The following is a 26,276-nucleotide window of genomic DNA, read 5'->3' on the forward strand; positions in this document are numbered from 1 at the left end:
TTGCCTGGCGCCTTCACTAGACACCTTTAGGCGCCAGGAAAAAACATTCCTTTTTAGCCAGGCCTTTGGTTGATCAGATTTACATCCTATGTCCTTTTAATATGTGTTTTCGTGTTTGTTGGGAGGGTTCTATTGGGTGGTTGTTTTTTATTTTTATTAGGTATTTTTTGGTTTTATATCTTGATTTTATTCTGTGAACCGCCCTGAGACCCCTGGATATAGGCGGTATATTAATAATAATAATAATAATAATAATTAATAATAATAATACAGATTGGAGGCACATGGGGAATGTCAAGATCTGAAACCAAGGAGATCCAGACTTCCAAATTGCTTCTTTTGGACTTCGCTTTATTGAGTTGACTCCACGCCAGTGCTTTAAAGCAAACCCCCTCCCCGGTCATAGGAATATCCAAACACAACACCCCCACACAGATCACGCCCCACCCACCCAAAAACAAACAAAAATCACACCGCATGTATGGGCAGCTTCCGAAAACCTCTGCCTCCCCACCGCTAACCAAAGAGGCCATTCGCAGGAGAGGTAGACAGATGGAAGATTCCAATCCAAACAGTTGAAGCAGATTAATCAGAGGGGAAGGGGGAGTGAGGGATGATTAGCTCAGTAGTGCCAGGGGATAGTTAAAAAACAAATAGCCAATAAGACTTATTGGAGAGGGAGAGCTTATTTTTAAAAAAGGACCCTGCTTTAATCATGGAGCTTAATTCCCTCCTCCACCGGTGTGTGGGTATGTGGGTCTTGCAATGCTGTACACTCGCGGCAGTGTCCCACAGAGAGTACCCCGTCCACCACTTCCCAGGCTTCAGAGCATGGAAGATTCACTTGTCTCCCGTGAACCAAAACGGGCCGCACACATCACTCTTGCACACACGAGGTTTGGCTCCCGAAGGGTGCGAGAGGAAGAATGCCCCCTGCTTCTGCATGACTCACTGCACACCTCCTGCTGGGAAAGAAGAAAGCCCCAGCTCCGCAAACGATGGAGAGAGACAACAGGCAGCCTCCTCCTCCTCCAGAGGTGGCCATCCATGCTGCAACAGCTGCGATCCGCTGCAGAGGCCCCAGCAAAGCCACTTCGAAGGAGGCGAGGCCAGAGCCGCAACTCACACAGAGGTGCAGCGGGCAGCCTCCTCCGAGGATGGATAATGTTATTTTTTTCAGCAGCAGGAGAGAAACAGTTATGCAAATGTGTGTGGTGTGGTGTGCCTGCCAAGACTGGTAGGAAGGAGGCAAGCCAAGAGGCGTGACTCATGTAAACAGGCCACTTCCTGGGAGAAAGCTTAGGGTTCCTGGAGCTGCGGTTTACTGCATTAATGCATAAGAGTGTAGGAGTCCTGCTGGACCAAGCAAAGGCACAGGAGCCCTGCTGGAATGTGCAGCAACCTCAGTCTCGGCCACGTGCCAGTTCAGTTGAAATCTGAAATCTGAAACCCCATTCTTGCGTCAAGAGATCAAAGAGGGTGTGTATACGAGGTTTGGCAACACGAGAGCGGGGCCTTCTCTGCAGTGGCTCCCTGTCTCTGGAATGCTCTTCCCAGGGAAGTTTGCCTGGCGCCTTCACTAGACATCTTTAGGCGCCAGGAAAAAACATTCCTTTTTAACCAGGCCTTTGGCTGATCAGATTTACATCCTATCCCCTTTTAAAATGTGTTTTTGTGTGTGTTGGGAGGGGGCTATTGGGTTGTTGTTTTTTATTTTTATTAGGTAAAATAATAGCATCCTGTTCTCACAGTGGCTACCCGGATTAGGGCTGCCATAGGTCTGGGAATAGGGCAGCATTTTTGCGTCCGGGCGGATTTTCATGGAAACTGCAAAATGTCCGGGGAAACCCGGATGTTCAGTTCGGGGAATGTGGCAGCCCTAACCTAGATGCCTTTGCGAAGCCCGTCAGCAGACGTTTTGGACTATATAGCGTCCTGTCACCCCTGAGCACGCCAGCTCATGGGACTCGCTCTCCAAAATATCTTGACTGGCGCAAAACAAGACTGCATTGTGGACTTCCCACAGGGACCGGTGCAAGAGCAAGGATGCTGAACTAGGGTGGGCGCTTGGGATGGCTCAGTCGGTAGAGCATGAGATTCCTAGGTTCTGGGTTCGAGTCCCACCTTGGGCAAAAGATTCCTGCACTGTCAGACTAGGTGACGGTTGTGGTCCCTTCCAGGTCTACAGTTCTGTGATTATTGAATCTGTGGGCTGTTGTCTTGATCCTGCAGAGGATTGTAGTTATGGTCTTGTCTATGTATTTCTGGTACAGTGGTGCCTCGCAAGACGAAATTACCGTATTTTTTGCACCATAACACTCACTTTTTTCCTCCTAAAAAGTAAGGGGAAATGTCTGTGCGTGTTATGGAGGGAATGCCTACGGGTGGCATGCCTACGGATTTTCCTCTAAAAACTATGTGCGTGTTATGGTCGGGTGCGTGTTATAGAGCGAAAAATACGGTAATTCGTTCCGCGAGTTTTGTCGTCTTGCGATTTTTTCCGTCTCGCGAAGCACGGTGTCGGGAAAGTTTTGGAAAAGCTTCAAAAATCACCAAAGTCTTTAAAAACCTCAAAAAAGGCTACCACACCACGTTCTATGAGTTGCTCCTCGAAGTCAAGTCGCAACTGTATTAACGGTGTTAAGAAAAAGGAAACAAACTTGCAAGACGTTTCCGTCTTGCGAAGCAAGCCCATAGGGAAAATCGTCTTGCGAAGCAGCTCAAAAAACAAAAAACCCTTTCGTCTAGCGAGTTTTTTGTCTTGCGAGACATTCGTCTTGCGAGGTACCACTGTACACAGCACAGGAATGGCAGGCCTCCTTTTTTTATTTCGTAATATTATAGAATTGTAGAGTTGGAAGGGACCACAAGGAATCTGGCAAAGCGGACTCTCCTCACACTTCCGGGAGCAATAAAGGATGCTCTTGTGGAAGCGTCGAAGGGCTGTGCCTGAAGATCCTGGCTTGGGTGTACAGAATAGCCGCAGCAGCACAGGGAGAACTTCAGATGCGGTCAGAGCTGGCCTGCTGGTTGGCAAAAAGAACCCTGAAGTGCAGCTGCCAGGGGCAAAAGTGTAGTAAAATCCAGAGGCAACACGATGGCCAAGTACAACAATGCGATGTCAATATAAACTCTTTATATAATCTATACAAAACATAGAACAGTATACAGATAGGTAGCCGTGTTGGTCTGCCATAGTCAAAATAAAAAAATTCCTTCCAGTACACCTTAAAGACCAACTAAGTTAGTTCTTGGTATGAGCTTTCGTGTATCTGAAGAAGTGTGCATGCACACAAAAGCTCATACCAAGAACTAACTTAGTTGGTCTTTAAGGCGCTACTGGAAGGAATTTTTTTATAGAACAATATGAAATACATGAAATGTCCACTCTCTGCAAAACCAAATGAATACTCTTGATGGATTCTCTTGAAAACAGAACCAAATACAGTGGTGCCTCGCAAGACGAAAAGAATCCGTTCTGTGATTCTCTTCGTCTAGCAGTTTTTTCGTCTTGCGAAGCAAGCCCATTGACGGATTAGCGCTATTAGCGGCTTTTAGCGGCTTATCTGCTGATCGGATCAGCTGATAAGCGGCTTAGCGGCTTAGAAAAAGGGGGGGGAAACCAGCAGGAACTCGCAATACATTGTCGTCTTGCGAAGCAAGCCCATAGGAAATTCGTTTTGTGAAGCACCTCCAAAACGGAAAACTCTTTCGTCTAGCAAGTTTTCTGTCTTGCGAGGCATTCGTCTTGCGGGGCACCACTGTAAACATAAGTCTTATAGGGCCACTTCGGCAGCATTGGACATCATAAAACAAAGCTTTACGGCTTGTTTTCACCAGATAAGACCCTGACCCATTGCTTCTTTCAGAGACTTGCGTAGCCCACAAAGACTTTCAGAGACCTATAAGACTTATGTCTATTTGGTTCTATGTTTTCAAGAGAATCCATCAAGAGTATTCATTTGGTTTTGCAGAGAGGGCATATTGACATCGCATCGTTGTACTTGGTCATCGTGTTGCCTTTGGATATTACTGATGCTTGTTTGCAACACGGGGGTTTAATTGTATGGGCAAAAGTATATAGCTATAAGAACATTCTCAGACCCTCTTATCCAGGGCTGGGGAACTGCTAGTTCCTCAGGTGCTGTGGTCCGGAGTCAGGGGGTGGTAGTTGTGGTTGGAGAAGCCTTACTATTTCAGCAATAGGGTCTCAGCCTCTAGCATCCTTGAGCTGCCCCATCAGCTCAGAAGGGGAACTTCTTAGCCCCTGGGTGCTCGAAAGCTAAGCATTCAGGAACACTGGAAACACAAAAAGGGTGTCGCTTTCAAGAAAACGGTGTGCAGGTTCTGCCAAGGCAATGGGGGAAACTTCAGTCGCTCCAGAAGAAGATACAGGAGCACTCCATATCATTTGTGAGTGCGTGTTAATGGGGAAATTGAGGACTGAAAGGAGGTCCACACGTGATTTTTGCAATGCATCCCAGATTACTATTCATTATGAAATTACAGTGGTGCCTCGCAAGACGAAAAGAATCCGTTCTGTGATTCTCTTTGTCTAGCGGTTTTTTCGTCTTGCGAAGCAAGCCCATTGAAGGATTAGCGGATTAGCGCTATTAGCGGCTTTTAGCGGCTTATCTGCTGATCGGATCAGCTGATAAGCGGCTTAGCGGCTTAGAAAAGGGGGGGGGAGGAAAAAAAACCAGCAGGAACTCGCAAGACATTGTCGTCTTGTGAAGCAAGCCCATAGGAAATTTGTTTTGCGAAGCACCTCCAAAACGGAAAACTCTTTCGTCTAGCCAGTTTTCCGTCTTGCGAGGCATTCGTCCTGCGGGGCACCACTGTACTGAATTTTTTGCCCTATAGGGCGCACCGGCCCATAGGGCGCACCTAGTTTGGGGGGGGGGAATAAAGAAAAAAAATCCCCCCCCGGCACGGGGCTGGGGCGGGGGAAGCCCGAGCTTCCCCCGACCCCAGCCCCCAGAACAGGCTGCTATCCGCAAGCCTAGGGAGCCCGGCGGGAACTCCCGCGGGCTCCCAAGGCTTGCGGATAGCTTCCTGAAGCCTGGAGAGTGAGAGGGGTCTGTGCGCACGGACCCCTCTCGCTCTCCAGGCTTCAGCAAAAGCCTGCATTCGCCCCATAGGATGCACCCACATTTCCCCTTCATTTTTGGATGGGAAAAAGTGCGCCCTATAGGGCGAAAAATACGGTAATGTCTAAATCTAAGGAGGGGCGTGGTCTGTGACTATTTTGAAGGCATCCTGCGCTGCTCAAAGGTGGCTACTATCAGGACTCTGGTTCCCATCAGCCCCAGCCAGCCAGGCTGGCCAATAGTCAGGGGTGTTTGGGAGTTGTAGTCCAACGGCCGGAGAGGCAAGCAGGTCCCAAATCTCTGTGCTAAAGCCTGCCGGGGTGGAGGTTTGCGTTTGTGTGTGTTTTAAAAGCAAGGGAAAGCTCCTTTTAACAGTCGAAAGCCAAGCTGGAGGGAGAGAGATTATATACAGGGATTGCTTATTAGGAGGTGGAGGGGAACTGGGTGGGCAGGTGAGTTTACAAAGATGCCACCTGCCTCCTTTTCTACCCTACCCATCTCCCCACAAGGTGGAAAGGGGCTACCCCCTCTTCAGCTCCTCCAACTTCTCAGCTGCCCTCTTCAGCTCCCGCTCGATCTCTTCAAGCTTCTCCAGCTCCTGGACCTGGAAGGAGAGAGGATGTGCACATGAGAGAGAGGAGGGAGAGGCCTCGCCAGTAGCAGCACTGGCTGGAAGGTGATGCTGTGAAGGGATAGCTGCGCAGCCTGCATTCGCTCCATCAGACGCACACACATTTCCCCTTACTTTTTAGGAGGGAAAATGGTGAGTCTTATAGAGCAAAAAATACGGTATTTGTCCAAACCTCTTTCAAAGCCATCCATGTGAGGTGGACGTGTGAGAAAATGAAACGCTTTTGGGAACAGATTTATAACGAATTGAAAAATATATTTAAATGCACTTTCCCTAAAAAGCCAGAAGCTTTCTTGCTAGGCTTGATGGGAGAGGAAACAGAAAAAGCAGATCAAAGGTCATTTATGTATGCTGTGACAGCTGCCAGAACTTTGTTAGCCCAAAAATGGAAAGTACCAGAATAACCAACAATAGAGGAGTGGCAGACAAAGATTATGCGGAACTAGCAAAACTGACCCGTGGAATCCGAAATCAGGAGGAAGCAAAATTCCAAAAAGATTGGAGTAAATTTACGGAGTACGTAAATAATAACTGTAGAAATTTGAAGACTCTGGCAGGGCTGAAATAAATCTTACGATGTAGATAGGATTGGATACAACCAGAAACTGTGGAAAAGTAACTGACGTAAGAAAACCTTTTGAAGGGAGGGAAGGAATTCAGTGCTCAGCAGAGTGTGGGGAAAGAATGTGGGTAAATGATTGTTGAACTTTACTGTATTTTGTTTGTTTGTATTAAATGAAACACCAATAAAAAGCATTTTTTTAAAAATCGGCCATCCAGGTGGGTGGCTGTCACTGCCTTCTGCAGGGATAAGTTCCACAGTTCATCTGACTCATTTAAAAGCAATAATAATAATAATAATAATAATAATAATAATAATAATAATAAATACCCAGCCCATCTGGCTGAGTTTCCCCAGCCACTCTGGGCAGCTTCCAATCAAGTGTTAAAAACAATATAGCATTAAATATTAAAAACTTCCCTGAACAGGGCTGCCTTCAGATGTCTTTTAAAAAGAAGATAGCTGCTTATTTCCTTCACATCTGAAGGGAGGGCATTCCACAGGGCGGGTGCCACCACCAAGAAGGCCCTCTGCCTGGTTCCCTGTAGCTTGGCTTCTCACAGCGAGGGAACCGCCAGAAGGCCCTCGGCGCTGGACCTCAGTGTCTGGCAGAACGATGGGGGTGGAGATGCTCCTTCAGGTATACAGGACCAAGGCCGTTTAGGGCTTTAAAGCTCAGGACCAACACTTTGAATTGTGCTCGGAAACGTACTGGTTGGTGAACAAGATAAAAAGCACAGGTCCCAACAGCGACCCTTCGGAGACCTCCTCTTTCTACACCTCTCCGTTGGGATAGTGGTCCATCTGCTCTCCCCCATCCCCTCTCCTTCTTGCTACTTAACCAACTCAAGCCTTATGATGGGAACAAGTGCAGCATGGATACTGACCTTGCTCGGAGAGGTCTCCCTTTCCTCCTCTTCACGGCCACGATACGTGCCGCCCTTCAGATAGACATCGTCCTTCCAGTGCCTCTTCTTGAGGTCAAAGCCGGCCGGTTTGTGGTGATGCCCATGCTTCGCCTTGACTTCTTTCTCCTCATCCTTCTCCCCTCCTTCTCTCCATGGCTTCCAGCCTTCGTGGGCCTGGGAGTTGGAGATCTTCACGCCTTTCTCTTCCTCCTCAAACTGGGCGGTCTCCTCATCGCTGGCCTTCTCGGCCACCCTCTTCTCCAGATCAGATCTCTTCTTCTCTTCCTCCTCCTCCTCGTCCCAGTCCTCGTGATGATGGTGGCCATCACTGTACCTTCCGTGGTGGTATTTCTTCGGCTCCTCTTCAGAGCTCTCCTCGTCCTCCTCTGACCTGAAGTGCCCCTTGCTCGGCCCATTCCTCTTCTCGTCTTCTCGACTTCCTTGAAGCATCACCTTCCTGATCTTTGGAGGCCCGGGGCGTCGCTTCTTGATGTGCCCAAAATATTCCTTAGAAGACCATGTCTCTGAGGAGCTTCTCTTCTTCTTCCTCCTCGCTTCGTCCTCCTCGTCGCTCTCCTCACCCTCTTCTTCCTCCTCCATCCGCTCCTTAGCTTGTTTCTCCAGAGCCTCTCTGTTCTCCTCTCCTCGGGAGACCTTCTCTTCCTTCACCTTCTCCTCAGTCTTCTCTGTCTTCTCAAACTCTTTCAGCTCCTGCTCCTCTTTATTCGCCTGCCCGTTTTGCTCCTCTGTCTTCTCCAACGCAGCTTCTTCTCTCTGCTGGCCAGGCTTGACATCCCTCTTCTTCACTTCCTCTTGTTCCTCCTCTTCCCAAACATGGTTGCCTTCATGTCCCAGACGATGCTTCTCATTTTCTGCAGTGGGGATGAGATAATTTCAGGGAAGGCAACCGAAGGTGGGGGTGTTTTTTTTGTTTTTGGTTTGCCTAGGACCCTCGTACCTACGGGACCGCCTCTCCCGATATGCCCCACGGATGACCTTAAGGTCCATAAATAGCAACACCCTAGAGGTCCCGGGCCCTAAGGAAGTCAGATTAGCCTCAACCAGAGGCAGGGCCTTTTCAACACTGGCCCCGACCTGGTGGAACGCTCTGTCTCATGAGACCAGGGCCCTGCGGGATCTGATCTCTTTCTGTAAGACAGAGTTGTTCCGCCTGGCCTTTGGCTTAGAATCAGTTTGATTCTCTCCCCCTCTTTCTTTTTCCTTTCTCCTCCTGTGAAGAGGCTGCATCTTAAAGTTTTAATGTTGTATTTTAATCTTGTTTTTTAAATTGTATTTCAATCAACTTGTTTTTATTATTGGTTGTTAGCCGCCCTGAGCCCGGTCCTGGCTGGGGAGGGCGGGGTATAAATATTATTATTATTATTATTATTATTATTATTATTATTATTCCCCAACAATTCTACCTTTCGCTCTTTTGTGTGTGTCTGTTTCGCAGACATTTTCTCCCAGTCCTGCTGCAGTTTCACACCATCTCCGCTTCGATATTTGGGCCTTTCTCACTCCATGTTCCCTCCCCAAACAGGCCTGGCACCAACGTTGTCTAACTTTCCGGAGACCATGTCATTGGTGAGGCCTGCAGGAGGCCACTGCTTCCTGAGCTTCCCATTCCAGGACCCTTGGCAGCCATATTTGCACCCGCCATCTTAATTTCGCCACAATGCCAAGTTCAAGGTCCAGCACACATGGCGGGTAAAATGGGAACCACCACAAAAATATGGGAGTTGCCATGGGGTTTTTTTGTGACAGTGGGTGGTATTCACCTAAGTCCTACCTGGGGGTAAACCAACTGAAATTAATGAATTCAAGTTAGTCATGTCTCTCTCAGTGGGTCTACTCTGAGGAGGACTAGCAACCCTTTTTATTTATTCTTACCTGCCACACACAAAATTTTAGTTAGGGTTGCCCTATTTCAAAAAGTTGTTGAGCTTTTTAAAAAACCTTTGCCCCAGGTTTTGGAGCTATTTTTGAGGAAAGATGACAAAAAATGAAGTTTGGGGGCTATGGAAAATCACCAAAAAAACCCATCGCTGACATGGGTTGCCATACATCCAGGTTTTCCCTGATGTTTTTTAGTGATTTTCATGCAGACACTGCAGTATTTTGGCTATGTCAGGGAAATTCCGGATGTTAGCTGCTCTGATCCTGGCTCTATTATTATTATTATTATTATTATTATTATTATTATTATTATTGCCTAACCTCCCTCCCAGGGTTGTTTGGAGGATAAAATGGGGAGAGGTGTGCCGCCTTGAGGTACTTGGAGGAAAAAATAAAAAAATTCCTTCCAGTAGCACCTTAAAGACCAACTAAGTTAGTTCTTGGTATGAGCTTTCGTGTGCATGCACACTTCTTCAGATACACTGAAACAGAAGTTGGTGCCTTTTCCTGTAAGACCTATTACAGTCGTTAAGAGTCGTCAACAGGCTCATCTCAGCTATCTGCCAATCTCCCGTTCCCACCACCCTTCTGAGTAATACCCCTCCCCACCTTCTCACTATATAGAAGGATCTGGCAACTTCTGTTTCAGTGTATCTAACTTAGTTGGTCTTTAAGGTGCTACTGGAAGGATTTTTTTTATTTTGACTATGGCAGACCAACACGGCTACCTATCTGTAATTGGAGGAAAAAGTGATAGTAAAGAGAGAAAGAAATAAAAACCAATGTTCTCCAGCACCCTGGAGCTGGCACTAATCTCAGCCCTTGCGAAACGGATTCCAAGGCTCAGGAAGACATTTCCTCGATGGAACGGGGAACGGCTGGATTTGGCTCGCCTGTTTACCTTGATGCGTGAGTTCTTCCAGCTCCGTTAGCAGGTGCTGGTGGTGAAGCATCGCAAGGACTCTCTCATCTGAAAACAGACAGGGTGCCAATTAAATTCGCAGCGAGTATCATGGATTCCAGACATCGCACACATCGCACGTGGCTTTGAAGGCCGGCAGGAATGTCAGCCGAGTGCAAAGGAGTTTTCAACCTCAGAAAAACAACCGGCCTCTGCTAATGGACTACGGCCGCATCCGCAGCATCCTTTGAAAGCGCTATGATTTTATTTTTTAAAAAAAGATATTTATTAAAAGTTTTTAAGATATAACAAGAAAAAAGAAAAATAAACATACAAAATAAAAAACAGTTAAAAAGACACATTAATTTTCAATAACCTAACTTCCATACACTTATTTCCTCAGACCTCCTCATACCTCCCTTCTTTGTATTCCAGTTCGATTTGTTAGTTCAGCAAATCCTTACCATTAAACTTTTACCCATTTGTAAAACCTCTTTTTTACTTTCTTCATATCTCTTAAAGCATTACAGCTGGAAACCGCTTAGTTTCTATCCAACATCCTTCTAACATTCATTAATTTTACAATGTTTCTGTAAGTAGTCTTTGAATTTCTTCCGGTCTTCTTTCACCGACTCTTCTCCCTGGTCTCGGATTCTGCCAGTCATTTCTGCCAATAAAGCGCTATGATTTTAATGCGCTAAGCGGTTCTCAGCTTTAGAACAGGCATAGGCAAACTCGGCCCTCCAGCTGGTTTGGGACTACAACTCCCATCATCCCTAGCTCACAGGACAAGTGGTCAGGGTTGATGGGAATTGTAGTCCCAAAACATCTGGAGGGCTAAGTTTGGCCATGCCTGCTGAAGCCCCCAAAGCATTCTGGGAGATGATGTTTGTGCTGAGAGTTGTTAGAAGACAAACACACACACACACACACACACACACACACACACACATACATTCCCCTCACAAAGCTATAGAGAGGCTTAACAATCACATGTAATTCTGGGAATTGTAGCTCCATGAGGGGAATAGCGGTCTCTACTCTCAGCAGGGAATTACAGGCTGCCGGGTGGTGTTGTTTGAGATAAAAGTACAGGCATGTGCCTTTGTGTGTTTCAGCACCGTCCATTGCGGCCTTCACTGAGCATGTCCCCTCCAGATGTTTTGGACTACAAATTCCATCAGCCCGTACCAGCAGGGCTGATGGGATTTGTAGTCCAAAATATCTGCAGGGAAGCAGGTTAGAATCATAGAGGTTGGTGAAGGCTGATACGTTGTAAGCCAGGGGGGTATAACCATCTGAATAATTAACAGAGGTTAGGACAAAGTAAAAAAATTCCTTCCAGTAGCACCTTAAAGACCAACTAAGTTAGTTCTTGGTATGAGCTTTTGTGTGCATGCACACTTCTTCAGATACACTGAAACAGAAGTTGCCAGATCCTTCTATATAGTGAGAAGGTGGGGAGGGGTATTTCTCAGAAGGGTGGTGGGAATGGGAGATTGGCAGGTAGCTGAGATGAGCCTGTTGACGACATTGGATTCTTATCCCATTACACATGACTAAGCCATTTCTCACCTTCTCACCCCTTGCCTTTTCCTGTAAGACCTATTGCAGTCGTTAAGAGTCGTCAACAGGCTCATCTCAGCTATCTGCCAATCTCCCATTCCCACCACCCTTCTGAGTAATACCCCTCCCCACCTTCTCACTATATAGAAGGATCTGGCAACTTCTGTTTCAGTGTATCTGAAGAAGTGTGCATGCACACGAAAGCTCATACCAAGAACTAACTTAGTTGGTCTTTAAGGTGCTACTGGAAGGAATTTTTTTACTTTGACTATGGCAGACCAACCTATCTGTAAGAGGTTAGTACAGTTTAGGCCTGTTGTGCCGTAAGAAACAATTGCACAGAAGAGGCCCTGATAAAGTCTTCCCTGTTCTGTGGCAATTCACCACACGAACAGGGCCTCCTCCACGCTTGCCCCTGCCCAGAGGCTCCCATCCTAGTGGTGCTAGCTAAGCAACAGAGAGGCTGTTGCCAGGTAACACAGTCGCAACAGCAGGTCTGCTTCTGGTTTTCTGGTGGCTGTTGTTAGGCAACAACAACTGAGAACTGTGGCTCCCTCTGCTGGTGGTTGCCGGAAAAGATAGGGCTGCCCTGTGTCGTCTTCTTCCTGCTGCTGCTGATGGTTGCTAGGCAACACAGATGCAGCGGGCCCTTGCCTCTTTCTGGCAACATTCCACAAGTGGGGAGCCACCACTAAAAAGGCCTATTTTCACATTACTTTGAGGATGTGGGTATTTGCAGATACCGCTTAAGGAGTTTGACCACACAGACCGTAACTTACCCTCTCTAAGTATCTTCGTGCATTCACTGGTCGCCGGAATTGGGCTGGGTCTGGAGAGGGTGTCTGCGAGGATTTCGGTGATGCACTTAGTAACCTGCCAACAAAAAAACAACCCATCAAAATGAACTTTAAGAAAAAGGTATGGCTTCCCCCAAAGAATTCTGGGAGCTGTAGTTTTGGTAAGCATGCAGAGCAGGGGTCAGCAAACTTTTTCGGCAGGGGGCCGGTCCACTGTCCCTCAGACTTTGTGGGGGGCCAGAGCATATTTTGAAGGAAAAAAATGAATGAATTTCTGTGCCCCACAAATAATTCAGAGATGCATTTTAAATAAAAGGACACATTCTACTCATGTAAAAACATGCTGATTCCCAGACCGTCCATTGGCCGAATTGAGAAGGCGATTGGGCCGGATCCGGCCCCCGGGCCTTAGTTTGCCTACCCATGATGCAGATTGTTGCCAGGAGACCCCTCTATCATCCTAACAGAACCAATGTGGTTTTTTTCTGGGGCAATGCAGGGGTACACATACCCCAAAACATTTTCTGAATCTAAGTTTGGTCTCCCTGAGGGGCAGTGTTTCAATATGAGTAGGAAAATGAGAGTACCCCCTAAACATTTTAAACAAAAAAAGTGCTGAACAGAGCTATGAATCCCAAAGTTCCCTGGGAAGTGGAATTAATCACAAAAACCCTGTGTAGGGAAGTTTTTGATGTTGTGTTTTTATATTTTTGCTAGAAGCCGATCAAAGTGGCTGAGGTAACCCAGCCAGACGGGCGGCATCTAAATATTATTATTATTATTATTATTATTATTATTATTATTATTATTAAGCGTTCTAAGAATTGCACCAGGGGGAATAGAAGTCTCCTGTCTGTGCACTGCCCTGAGACCTGCGGGTATAGGTTAGTATATAAATTCAATTAATAATAACTCTCAGCACTGTTGACAAACTACACTTCCCAGAATTCTTTGGGGGAAGCTTTAAAGGTATAGCACATATAGGGTCCAATATAGGTGACATGACCACCCCACCCGTTTTCCTCTTCTTACCTTTTCGTCCTCCTCCGAGAGTTGGGTGGGTAACGGCAGCGCCAGGGCTGGAAAAAAGAGAGAGTTATCTCTTGTTTGTTTGGTCAGAAATATTCACACATAACTGGAGCTTTGGAACATAGAGGATGATCACCTCGCTGCAAACATGGAACACACAACCACCCGGCGAAAGTAGGTCACTGTTAGCCTTAACTTCCCCTCTGTAAAATGGGAGAGACAATATCTTGCCTTGCTCCACCCTCTAGTCTCTGCTTCTCAATTTGTATTGTATATGTACTGTGGCTTGCCATGGTTTTATTGATTATAGTTTAGAAATCATATTTATTGCAACTGTTGAGTGGATATCTGTTTAACTTTTATATGTTGATATTATTATTTTATACTATTCTAATGATTGTTGAATGTTACTTTTTTGACGTAGGTTGCTTATTTTAAAGTTATGTTTTATTATCACATTTTTGTACAGTGGTACCTTGGGTTAAGAAGTTAATTCGTTCTGGAGGTCCGTTCTTAACCTGAAACTGTTCTTAACCTGAAGCACCACTTTAGCTAATGGGGCCTCCTGGTGCTGCTGTGCCGCCAGAGCACGATTTCTGTTCTCATCCTGAAGCAAAGTTCTTAACCTGAAGCACTATTTCTGGGTTAGCGGAGTCTGTAACCTGAAGCGTATGTAACCCAAGGTACCACTGTATTGCATTAGATTGCTATAAGATGTACATTTTTTGTTTCTTTGGCTTGTAAACAGCCTTGAGTATTGTAAGATAGAAAGACGGTGTACAAATTACCGTATTTTTCGCTCTATAAGACGCACTTTTCCCCCTTCAAAAATTAAGGGGAAATGTGTGTGTGTCTTATGGAGCGAATGCAGGCTCCTTGGCTTCAGCAATAGCAACGCGAAGCCTCCTAAGCGCAGAGGGAGAGCTCCCCCCGTGTTCCGGAGGCTTCACGTTGGTTTCGCTGAAGCCACCTGAACTCCCGCTGCACTCCAGGGGCTTCAGGCAGCTATCCGCAAGCCTTCGGAGCACAGCAGGAACTCCTGCTGTGCTCCGAAGGCTTGCGGATAGCCGTCTGAAGCCTGGAGAGTGAGAGGGCTCGGTGCACACCGATCCCTCCTGCTCTCCAGGCTTCGCATTGCTGGAGAGGCGCTGGACAGTTTTCCCTCTCTGCGCAGCACCCCTTCAGCGAAGCGGGAGGAGAAATGAAAGGGGCTCCGTTTCTCCTGCCGCTTCGCTGAAGGGGCACTGAGCAGAGGGGGGGAGAAATTTTTTCCCCCTGTTCTCCCCCTCCTATGGCCCGGTGTGTCCTATAGAGCAAAAAATATGGTAAAAGTGATGGATTGATTGAATACCTTTTGCTCAAGGTCATGTATCAATAAACAGAGATGGGACTTCTGGACCCCACCAGTTCAAGCAGGCTAATCAAATATAAAAAGAAGGCAGGGTTGATGTTTCAGGTCGATAGTCCAGCTATCCCAACATCCTGTTCCTACAGTGCCCATGGGAAACCTGCAAGCAGGACTTGAACCCAAGTCCCCTCCTGCAGCCCCAACTGATATTCAGAAGCATTATTTGCTCCCATCTGTGGAGGCATAGCTAATAGTCATGATGACTAGCAGCCATTGATGGCTTTCTCTTTCATGGATTTGTCCTATGCTCTCTGGTTATCTCCCGCTTGGACTACTGCAATGCACTCTACGTGGGGCTACCTTTGAAGGTGACCCAGAAACTACAACTAATACAGAATGTGGCAGCTAGACTGGTGACTGGGAGCAGCCGCCGAGACCATATAACACCGGTCTTGAAAGACCTACATTGGCTCCCAGTACGTTTCTGAGCACAATTCAAAGTGTTGGTGCTGACCTTTAAAGCCCTAAACGGCCTTGGTCCAGTATACCTGAAGGAGCGTCTCCACCCCCATCATTCTGCCCGGACGCTGAGGTCCAGCGCCGAGGGCCTTCTGGCAGTTCCCTCATTGCGAGAAGCAAAGCTACAGGGAACCAGGCAGAGGGCCTTCTCGGTAGTGGCGCCCGCCCTGTGGAACACCCTCCCACCAGATGTCAAAGCGATAAACAACTACCTGACATTCAGGAGACATCTTAAGGCAGCCCTGTTCAGGGAAGTTTTTAACATGTGATATTTTACTCTATTTTTGGTTTCTATGGAAACCGCCCAGAGTGGCTGGGGAGGCCCAGCCAGATGGGCGGGGTATAAATAATAAATTATTATTATTATTATTATTATTATTATTATTATTATTATTGAAAGGCTCTCTAGGTTCAAGGTGCTGGTTTTAACCTTTAAAGCCCTATATGGCCTAGGACCCTCGTACCTACAGGACCGCCTCTCCTGGTATGTTCCACGGAGGACCTTACAGTCGCCACAGGGAGGTTAGGCTGGCCTCAGCCAGAGCCAGGGCTTTTTCGGCCGTGGCCCCGATCTGGTGGAATGCTCTGTCACAAGAGACTAGGGCCCTGCAGGACTTGACATCTTTCCGCAGGGCCTGCAAGACAGAGCTGTTCCACCACGCCTTTGGTCAAGGCACAGCCTGACCCCCTCCTTTGGTAATCCTCATCGCACTCTAGATCAATGGTTGCCATGAATTTGATTTTGAATTGGTTTTAAAACGAATTGATTTTAGAATGCTGTGTTACTTTTATTGTTGTTCGCTGCTCTGAGCCCGGCTTCAGCTGGGGAGGGCGGGATATAAATAAAATTTCATTATTATTACTATTCTTGGGCTCCATGATCACTGCAGATGGTGACAGCAGCCGCGAAATTAAAAGACACCTGCTTCTTGGGAGAAAAGCAATGACAAACCTAGACAGCATCTTAAAAAGCAGAGACATCACCTTGCCAACAAAGGTCCGTATAATTATAGCCATGATTTTCCCAGTAGTGATGTATGGAAGTGAGAGCTGGACCATAAAGAAGGCTGATCGCTGAAGAATGGATGCTTTTGAATTCTGGTGCTGGAGGAGACTCTTGAGAGTCCCATGGACTGCAAGAAGATCCAACCTCTCCATTCTGAAGAAAATCAGCCCTGAGTGCTCACTGGAAGGACAGATCCTGAAGCTGAGGCTCCAAGACTTTGGCCACCTCATGAGAAGAGAAGACTCCCTGGAAAAGACCCTGATGTTGGGAAAGATGGAGGGCACAAGGAGAAGGGAACGGCAGAGGACGAGATGGTTGGACAGTGTTCTCGAAGCTACCAGCATGAGTTTGACCAAACTGCGGGAGGCAGTGGAAGACAGGAGCGCCTGGCGTGCTCTGGTCCAGGGAGTCACGAAGAGTCAGACACGACTAAACGACGAAACAGCAACAACAACCAGAGCTGTGCCATGCTAGCTTAGATCACGCAAGGCAGGCTGTCTTCCAATGCCAGTGTCAGACACGACTAAACGACTAAACAACAACATTATTATTATTATTAGGTTGATGGCCATCGGTGCCTCTTGTGGGTGTGAGTTCCATAGGTCAACGCTGTGCTGAACTATTGAGACTTACAAGCGGCTGTTTCAGCAGAGGGTTCCCCACCAGCTCTCTCTCTCTGTGTCAAAAGTTCTTGCCAAAGTTCTCCCCGCTGTTAAAACAACAACAACACGAGAGGCGTCCTTTAAACACCCCCTTGGCTCTTTGCAAACCTCACCTTTTGATCTCTCCAATTTGCTCCTCAAACGTTTGTTATATTGCGCCGTCAATGCACAAAGCATTTTGCAGAACAAGGACAAGTGAGAAAAGACAGCTCTCTGCCCCAGGAGCTTGCAGTCTAAATAAGAAAGGAACTGAGGGAAAAAGGAAAGGAAAACAGCAGAGGAGAGTCTGGGCTTTTGAAAAGCAGCCTTTTCCATTTTGCCTTTGTGTTCTCTCAGGTGCTGAAGGAACCAGACAATGTCAGAGCGAAAGAGACTCAGCGTGTCCAACCTGCGCAGGTGCCGGGCCACCTCTTCGCTTTCTCGCTCTTAATTTTGCCCGCTAAGCCTGGCTTATTAAAATTGCAAGGGGAACAGCTGTTCAGGGATGTTTAAAAAATGACACATATTATGCCCAGAAGGCTCACAGCATTGTTAATCCTGGTACAGCTTGTTCCTAATTGTCTTGCAAAGAATGAGCGCGTTCTCCTGGTCCTAAGGTTGCCAAGAACCTGGGAAACGTTTTGTCATTCTTATTATTATCTGCAAAAAAGTTTAAAAGGAGCTCCTTTCTTCGCTTAGAAATGAACGTGTCCTTTGTGATGTGCACAAAGTCTTCAGTTCTGCTCCAAGGCTGAAATGCCAGCTTCTACTTTGGTTTTGTTCCTCACTCTCAGGCTTTTGTAACAGCAGCCCAAATGCAGAAATGTAGCAGTGATTTTTATTTTTTTAAGAAATCTCCAAAAAGTACTGTTCAGCACAGGAGAGGAAGTTGGCATTTTGAAGATGGAATTTACTGCCCATCAGAACAAAACGGACAGCTTATTCTCCTATCTTTCTCTTTTAACCTCTTTTCTATTCTTTTTTTTTTATTTCTTCCTTTTTCCTTCTCTATTTCCCCCCCCCCCACGTTTTTATTGTACAGTGGTACCTCGGGTTACATACGCTTCAGGTTACATACGCTTCAGGTTACATACTCCGCTAACCCAGAAATATTACCTCGGGTTAAGAACTTTGCCTCAGGATGAGAACAGAAATCATGCTTCGACGGCAGCAGGAGGCCCCTTTAGCTAAAGTGGTGCTTCAGGTTAAGAACAGTTTCAGGTTAAGAACAGACCTCCAGAACAAATTAACCTGAGGTACCACTGTATCTATATAAAAGTCTTGATTTGGTTTTTTAAAAAGGGAAAATATATCAAGTTTTGTATTTTTATAAACCTTTTAATTATATAATTATATATAACCTTTCATTATATAATTTTATATTATAAACCTTGATAAAATTTAGGTTGTGGTTTTTTTAAAAGAACCAAAACGATGGCTTTACTGGAAATTGATGTTGCAATTTTGTGAACTTTTTAATTTTTAGAGGAAAAACCGTTTACTTTTTAAAATAAACCTTGGCTGAATCCCAGCAGGTCCTGCGTTGAGGGTTCAAGGTGTGAACCTAAGAAGATTATGGGATTAAGGAGTCTTCAAGGGATGATCTGGCCATCCTCTCTGCCCACCTGCAGCAGGCTGGAGACAGAGAGAGAGCCTGGTGACTTAGGGAGATTGAATAGTGATAAGTTGTTCAGGTGAGCTGATCCTTCATCTTGCATAAGACTATTACATAACCCTGGATGCAGCACAACAACAAGGAAGGGGTGGGGGTGGGGGAGTGATGCTGAACAAAGAGAGAGTGGAAATTGTGTGGTGCAAGGCTGTTAATACCAAAACACAGCCGGCAGCCACCACCTCCCATTTCCTTTACAAAAGATGAAAAATACATTATCTTTAACTCGGCTACCACTAGGTATTGTTGCAGCCAAGGCTGGAATTGGTTCCCTGTTTGATTGACAGCTGCAGGCACAGCCTGAACGAGAACTGAGGAGTCAGCCAGCTCTGCATGCAAGGTAACTTTTGGTGTACCTTAACATCAGTGTGGGTTAAACCACAGAGCCTCTTGGGCTTGCTGATCAGAAGGTCGGCGGTTCAAATCCCCGCAACGGGGTGAGCTCCCATTGCTCAGTCCCTGCTCCTGCCAATGCTAGCAGTTCGAAAGCACATCAAAGTGCAAGTAGATAAATAGGTTCCACTCTAGCGGGAAGGTAAACGGTGTTTCCGTTCGCTGCTCTGGTTTGCCAGAAGCAGCTTAGTCAGGCTGGCCACGTGACCTGGAAGGTGTATGCTGGCTCCCTCGGCCAATAAAGCAAGATGAGCGCCTCAACCCAAGAGTCAGCCACGACTGGACCTAATGGTCAGGGGTCCCTTTACCTTTACCTTTAACATCATTACAGTGGTACCTCGGGTTACATACGCTTCAGGTTACATAGGCTTCAGGTTACAGACTCCGCTAACCCAGAAATAGTGCTTCAGGTTAAGAACTTTGCTTCAGGATAAGAACAGAAATTGGGCTCCTGCGGCACAGCAGCAGCAGGAGGCCCCATTAGCTGAAGTGGTGCTTCAGGTTAAGAACAGTTTCAGGTTAAGTACGGACCTCCAGAACGCATTAAGCACTTAACCCGAGGTACCACGGTATTATTTATTAAATTTACATACATACACACATACACCAACATGTTCTCCAGATGGAGAACAGCCTTTACCAAAGGTGTCATGGGCTTTGAAGACACTCAAACTCAGGACGCAAGGGAGAAACGCGCTAAGAGGAAGGCACGCTTGGCAAATCCACACCGTGATCAACTCCCGCCCGGGAACCAATGTCCCCACTGTGGAAGGACGTGTGGATCCAGAATTGGCCTCCACAGTCACTTACAGACTCACTGTTAAAACCGTGTTTATGGAAGACAATCTTACTCGGCTACGAGGGATTGCCGAAGAAGAAGATGACGTACATACATATTTATAATCATACAGCCAGGATGTGCCTGGGGGGTTATGGTAAGATAGGAATCTGCCTCATGCAGAATCAAGCTATTGGTCAGCTGGCAAGCATTCAGGATCTCTCTTCAAGCTCTTGAGATGTTTCTTGATTGAAGATCAACCTGGGATCTCCTGCAAGCAAGCGAGGTTGTCCCCAGGGTGGTTGTTGTTGCACAACAGAGTCTGATCCAGAGATCCCTACACACACACACAACATGTTCTCAGTCAAGGTGACATTGCAAAGAAAACAGAGGGAATCGGAATTTTAACCAAGCTGCACTCCCAAAACAAACTTTGGATCACCCCGGTTGATAAGATGTAGAGCACAGGGGTCCCCTCACTTCCTGGCAAATAGAAGGGGAAGAAATGGAGGCAGTGAGAGATTTTACTTTTTTGGGCTCCATGATCACTGCAGATGATGACAGCAGCCACGAAATTAAAAGACGCCTGCTTCTTGGGAGGAAAGTAATGACAAACCTAGACAGCATCTTAAAAAGCAGAGACATCACCTTGCCGACAAAGGTCCGTATAGTAAAAGCTATGGTTTTCCCAGTAGTGATGTATGGAAGTGAGAGCTGGACCATAAAGAAGGCTGATTGCCGAAGAATGGATGCTTTTGAATTCTGGTGCTGGAGGAGACTCTTGAGAGTCCCATGGACTGCAAGAAGATCAAACCTCTCCATTCTGAAGGAAATAAGCTCTGAGTGCTCACTGGAAGGACAGATCCTGAGGCTGAGGCTCCAATACTTTGGCCACCTCAGGAGAAGAGAAGACTCCCTGGAAAAGACCCTGATGTTGGGAAAGATGGAGGGCACAAGGAGAAGGGGACGAGAGAGGACGAGATTGTTGGACAGTGTTCATGAAGCTACCAGCATGCGTTTGACCAAACTGCGGGAGGCAGTGGAAGACAGGAGTGCCTGGGATGCTCTGGTCCAGGGGGTCACAAAGAGTCGGGCACGACTAAATGACGAAACAACAAGAACACCACCAACAGTGGAGGAATGGCAGATGAAGATGATGGATTTCTCGGAGCTAGCCAACCTCACCGGAAGAGTCCACCACCAGAAGGAGGAGGAGTATCAAGAGGAATGGAAGAAATTTAAAGATTATTTAGTTAAATATGTTAAGATAACTTAAATAGAATTACTTGCGGATAACAGATTGGCGTAGGATTTAAATATGTGATGTTGTAGAATGCTATGGATAAAAGTCAAAAGATGTCAATTGACCAAGTAAATATTATGTGAAAATAGTTTTGGTAAACTGCTACAATGACTTTTTTGGAAACTCAGCCAGGGGGATTTGAGGAAGTCACCCAACAATGATAACAAAAGTGGGAGTATTACAGTCAGGATAAAACAGGATAAAAGACATCTGAAGGCAGCCCTGTTTAGGGAAGCTTTTAATGTTTAATAGGTTATTGTATTTTAGTGTTTTGTTGGTAGCCTCCCAGAGTGGCTGGGGAGGCCCAGCCAGATGGGCGGGGTATAAATAATAAATGAGAATTATTATTATTATTATTATTATTATTATTATTATTATTATTATGCAACATTGTAGACTTATCCAGCAGCTCCACGTTAAGGGAGCTTCCAGAAGAGGAAGCTTTTAAAGGTTCCAAGAATCCCAGTTCCAGAGAACTCGGCTTTAAAGCTGCTAAGGTGGACATGATGATGAGATGATCAAGGGTCTGGAAACCAAGTCTGATGAGGAACGGTTGAAGGAGACTGAGAGGGAATAGGATAGCCAAATATCGCAAGGGCTGCCACATGGAAGATGAAGCAAGCCTGTTTTCTCCTGCTCCGGAGGGTAGGACTCGAACCCATGGCTTTGAGTTACAAGAAAGGAGGTTCCGACTAAACAGGAAAAACTTTCTGACAGTAAGAGCTTTTTGACAGTGGAACGATCTCCCTTGAGAGATGGTGGCCTCTCCTTCCTTGGAGGTTTCTAAGCAGAAGTTGGATGGCCATATGTCCTGGATGCTTTAGCTGAGATTCCTCCATTGCAGGGGGTTGGACTAGATGACCACAGGGGTCCCTTTCAACTCTATGAACTTGAGGAACGACCAACGATGTTCCTGCAGATGATCTTGGTGATCGAGCTGGGATATAAGGTTCCAGACAGACCCCGGGGGTACCCTAGGAGCCCTTCCAATTCTATGATTCTATGATAGGAGACAAATTCAGAACACTGACCAGCTTTGTACTAAGGGGCACTTCTAGAAAAGCGAGTTTGTTCAATTTGTGGATTGAATCGGGGTGGAGAATCTTTGATGATGATAATAAAATAATAATAATAATAATAAAATTTTATTTATATCCCGCCCTCCCCAGCCGAAGCCAGGCTCAGGGCAGCTAACAACAATAAAATAATACAACATTCTAAAATCATTTCATTAAAAAATTACTTCAAATCAAATTGATGGCAACCATTGGGCTAGAGTTCTGTGAAGATTGCCAAAGGAGGGAGTCAGGCTGTGCCCTGGCCAAAGGCCTGGTGGAACAGCTCTGTCTTGCAGGCCCTGCGGAAAGATGTCAAGTCCCGCAGGGCCCTAGTCTCTTGTGACAGCACGTTCCACCAGATCGGGGCCACCGCCGAAAAAGCCCTGGCTCTGGTTGAGGCCAGCCTAACCTCCCTGTGGCCCAGGACCTCCAAGATGTTTTTGTTTGAAGACCGTAAGTTCCTCTGTGGGGCATACCAGGAGAGGTATTATTATTATTATTATTATTATGGGATGGGCAGTAGCTCAGCGACAGAGCATATGCTTTGCCTGCATAAGCTCAAACCCCGGTGGCCCCTCCGGGTAGGGAAAGTCTCCTGCCTGAAACCCTGCCACTGCCAGTCCGTGCAGGCAGCACTGGCCTGACTCATTAAAAAGCAGCTCTTCTTTGGTTTCTGTGTAACAGACCCGAGTTGCACAAATCCAGGCTGCAGCTTGCCCTGCGCCGGGAGCAGGTGATCTGCAGAAAGATGTTCTGCATAGCAGAGAGCTCAAAAAACCTGAAACCAAGTCAAATGGCTGGCGGGCAGGCTAGCAGAGACACAAACACACACACACACACAGAGAGAGAGAGAGAGAGAGAGAGAGAGAGAGACCCTTGTAAATTAGATGGGAATAAAAAAAACCCTTGCCAGCTCTCCAAGTGCTCATCAGCCAGAGCCCGATCACAGGCAAAACTCTATCCATCAAATTCTCTCCCAGGCAACCCTATTCAGAAACTCTACACCACTCAGCAGCAGCAGCTGACAGCCCAGGGGAAAGTAATCAAATTAAGAGTGATATATATATATGTAACAGGGTAGAAATAGCAGGCGGGCACTTTCCTGGCCGCAGCTGGCCCCCAAGGGCAGTATCAGAACAGAAATGTGTGGAGGGGTTTTTTGCGGAGGGGAAACGGTTTGGGAATTATGGTTGCCCAGTATTATTTATATAACAAACCTTTATCAAAGAGGTGCAAAATAGAAACCCAAGGCAGTCATCTCTGCTTAGTTAGTGCCTGCCCCCCGTATGATAACGCAGTCCGGGTAGTGTTGTTGTGATATGGTAATGTCACAATTTATTTTGCCTTTGCTTATTGCCTAACACACACACACACACACACAAACACACAGACAGAGTATCCAACTGTAGGTGATCATTTGTATACTCTATAGTGTTTTCTTTCCTGGAAATCTTGACTTTTGCACAACACACACCCCCTCACCGCCACCGCCGCCCCCCAGAGAAGCTTTGTGGCAGAGCTGGGAGTGAATCTGGATATCCAGGGGATAGCTCTACCCACTACACCACGCTGCCTACCCCCTTGATCAAACCTTTTGGCCATTATCCAGAGCACAGTGCAAACAGCAATCGCCGTGCCACACAGGAAGCTGTTTTAGTGCTGTGTATTTCACATCACCTTGCCAACAAAGGTCCGTATAGTAAAAGCTATGGTTTCCCCAGTAGTGATGTATGGAAGTGAGAGCTGGACCATAAAGAAGGCTGATCGCTGAAGAATGGATGCTTTTGAATTATGGTGCTGGAGGAGACTCTTGAGAGTCCCATGGACTGCAAGAAGATCAAATCTCTCCGTTCTGAAGGAAACCAGCCCTGAGTGCTCACTGGAAGGACAGACCCTGAAGCTGAGGCTCCAAGACTTTGGCCACCTCAGGAGAAGAGAAGACTCCCTGGAAAAGACCCTGATGTTGGGAAAGATGGAGGGCACAAGAAGAAGGGGACGACAGAGGGCGAGATGGTTGGATAGTGTTCTCAAAGCTACGAACATGAGTCTGACCAAACTGCGGGAGGCAGTGGAAGACAGGAGTGCCTGGCGTGCTCTGGTCCAGGGGGTCACGAAGAGTCGGACACGACTAAACAACTAAACAACAACAACAAATTTCAAACTAAGCTCATGATTAGGGCACAGGGACCTGCTGTTCAAAGTGTTTGTGGTGGTGGGTGAGATTCTTTTAAAATGCACTATTTAATCACACTGCATTTAGAGCTCCGCTTGCGCCTTGGGTCCTGGCCACAAATAACTAGGAAAGGAGCCGAGGAATCGCTGTCCAGGGTTCTGAAATCATTAGAGGGCAGAATTGCCGTCCAAGTTCCTAAGAGCATTCGTTTACCTTGTATTTCGAGAGATGATTCTGCTCTCAGATAGGGAGGAAAACATCTCATATTTTTTTAAAACAAAAACGAGTGGGAAACGAAAGATGGACTCCCGCTTGTATCTGTCATATTCCAGATGGCACTGCAAAGGCACATCTTTGGAAAGGCTGAGCTGAAAAAATAGGAGAGGAGGGATCCAGAAAGGGGAAATATGACAAGAGCACCGGGATCTCGTGGAGAGAATGGTTACAAATAATATGGAGAGGGTCCAAATCATGTCTGAAAAAAAGTCCAGCTAACTTTTCCACCCTCCTGTCTGCGGTAAGGAATTTTGTAGCCTATGCTTACATTGTCTCTTAACCCTTTTTGGCACGGAGGTTGCAGAAGTCCAAGTCGCGTGGACCAAGAACAAAAACTAGGCTGCAAAGATCTCGGAGAAATTTTGAATGCCAAGCGGCTTGTGAGCAATAAGGACAGACATATTGTCCGGTTTGCTAAATTTTGTGAGGTTTCTCTGGACACATAGCATGCAAGAGAGAGAGAGATTTAAAGTCCAGAGGAGGCGAGATGGTGCAGTGAGGATGAGCTCAGCTGAGCATAAATAACCCCCCATCCAAATAATAATAATATTAATGGGGGGAACTTGGGCCGATCAAAACCGATGGGGAGATAATTTAGTTCCTTTAAGAGATGCGAGTGTTGGGAGTGAGAGAAAGCACAGAATCACTTTCCCGGCTAAGCTATACAGAGGTTTATGGGGTGTATACTCCATGCTCGTCCTGAAATCAATGAACAGCGTGTGGGTTTCAGTGGTCCTGTTCCGTGCAAGGCTGGCACCGGATGCAACCCTCCATCTCAAGGTACTTCCGAGCCCTTGCCAGACTTACCTTGGCAGGAGAAGAGGAACAGGAGCGAGATCCTGCTGGAAAGCATCGCTGAGGTCCTGGAGAGCTAGATCTCTCTCTCTCTCTCTTGCTGGTCCTTTTTTCAGAGGAGAGGAGATCAGAGATACAGGGAAGAGCTTGAAGCAGCCGCAGATGGGAAGGAGAACAGGGGGAGAGAAGAGGAGGAGGAAGGAGAAAAAGAAGGGGGTGGATGTCCTTGCTGAAGGACTTTCTTTGTGCACAAGAGCAGAAAACCAGCCGAGGTGCCTCTAAGGCAGCCAGGAGGGGGATTTTAAATAGGGGGCAGGACGGGAGGAAGTGATGTCACGCCTGCTCCCTACAGAAAGAGGGCAGGAATTGTTACCTTACCTCGCTGGACAGGCGTTGTTCCACACACGCAAAACAAATGTCCTGGTGGTTATTTGTGCAAGATTTCTCTTTGTGCTCCTAAACTGCTGCGGGTTTTATCCTGCCTGCTCTGTCTCCAGCTGGAGAGTCAAAGAGGGGCATTTGAGTGGAAACCCGCCCCCTCCAACTAACAACGCAGCTAAAAAAAAAACAACGAATAGGAAATATTAAAGGGAGGGTTGCAGTTTTCTAGGATATTTCACCTAGCACCCTTCTTCTCAACGCACTGACGATGTGCATTAGCCTTCTCCCCCAAACCCGGTGCCCTCTTCCAGGAGTTTCTGTACTACAGTTCCCATCAGTCCTCAGCCAGTTAGGGGCTGGTGGGAGTTGTAGTCTAACACACACACCCCGTCGGAGAAGTGCTCCCCCAGTTGGGGGAGACCGATTCATCTTCAAAAGGGTGGCACGGAGAAAAGGGGTTGCAGGGGTAAATAGTTTATTTTTCTCCCTTTTTTTTTGTTTGTTAATTCATTTTTATTAATTTTCCAATACAGTGGTACCTCTGGATGCG

General features: G+C 46.7%; 1 protein-coding gene and 1 long non-coding RNA gene across 2 annotated transcripts; both read right to left on the reverse strand.

Moving 5' to 3' along the window:
* Nucleotides 1-334: 334 nt before the first annotated feature.
* On the reverse strand, nt 335-3,161 carry LOC309537016. Its single transcript, XR_014221754.1, has 2 exons — nt 2,789-3,161; nt 335-2,264 (listed from the first exon to the last, which is right to left on the reverse strand). It is a non-coding gene; the product is annotated as an uncharacterized lncRNA (long non-coding RNA).
* Nucleotides 3,162-4,961: 1,800 nt separating this feature from the next.
* CCER2 (coiled-coil glutamate rich protein 2) lies at nt 4,962-25,740 on the reverse strand. Its single transcript, XM_082231256.1, has 6 exons — nt 25,358-25,740; nt 13,387-13,433; nt 12,337-12,430; nt 9,992-10,060; nt 7,171-8,063; nt 4,962-5,694 (listed from the first exon to the last, which is right to left on the reverse strand). The coding sequence occupies exons 1-6, from the start codon at nt 25,401-25,403 to the stop codon at nt 5,611-5,613; spliced, it is 1,233 nt and encodes a 410-aa protein (XP_082087382.1). The 5' UTR covers nt 25,404-25,740; the 3' UTR covers nt 4,962-5,610.
* Between the last annotated feature and the right edge of the window lie 536 nt (nt 25,741-26,276).

Source organism: Podarcis vaucheri (assembly GCF_965113315.1).
Source record: "Podarcis vaucheri genome assembly, chromosome: 7".
NCBI classification, from domain to species: domain Eukaryota; kingdom Metazoa; phylum Chordata; class Lepidosauria; order Squamata; family Lacertidae; genus Podarcis; species Podarcis vaucheri.

Bases quoted from the DNA above. Each gene is read 5' to 3' on its own strand.
- CCER2 (XM_082231256.1), bottom strand. From the start codon at position 25,403: ATGCTTTCCAGCAGGATCTCGCTCCTGTTCCTCTTCTCCTGCCAAG. The intron at 13,434-25,357 runs GTAAGTCTGGCA...TCTTTTTTCCAG, and splicing joins GTTCCTCTTCTCCTGCCAAG to CCCTGGCGCTGCCGTTACCC. The intron at 12,431-13,386 runs GTAAGAAGAGGA...TTTTGTTGGCAG, and splicing joins TCTCGGAGGAGGACGAAAAG to GTTACTAAGTGCATCACCGA.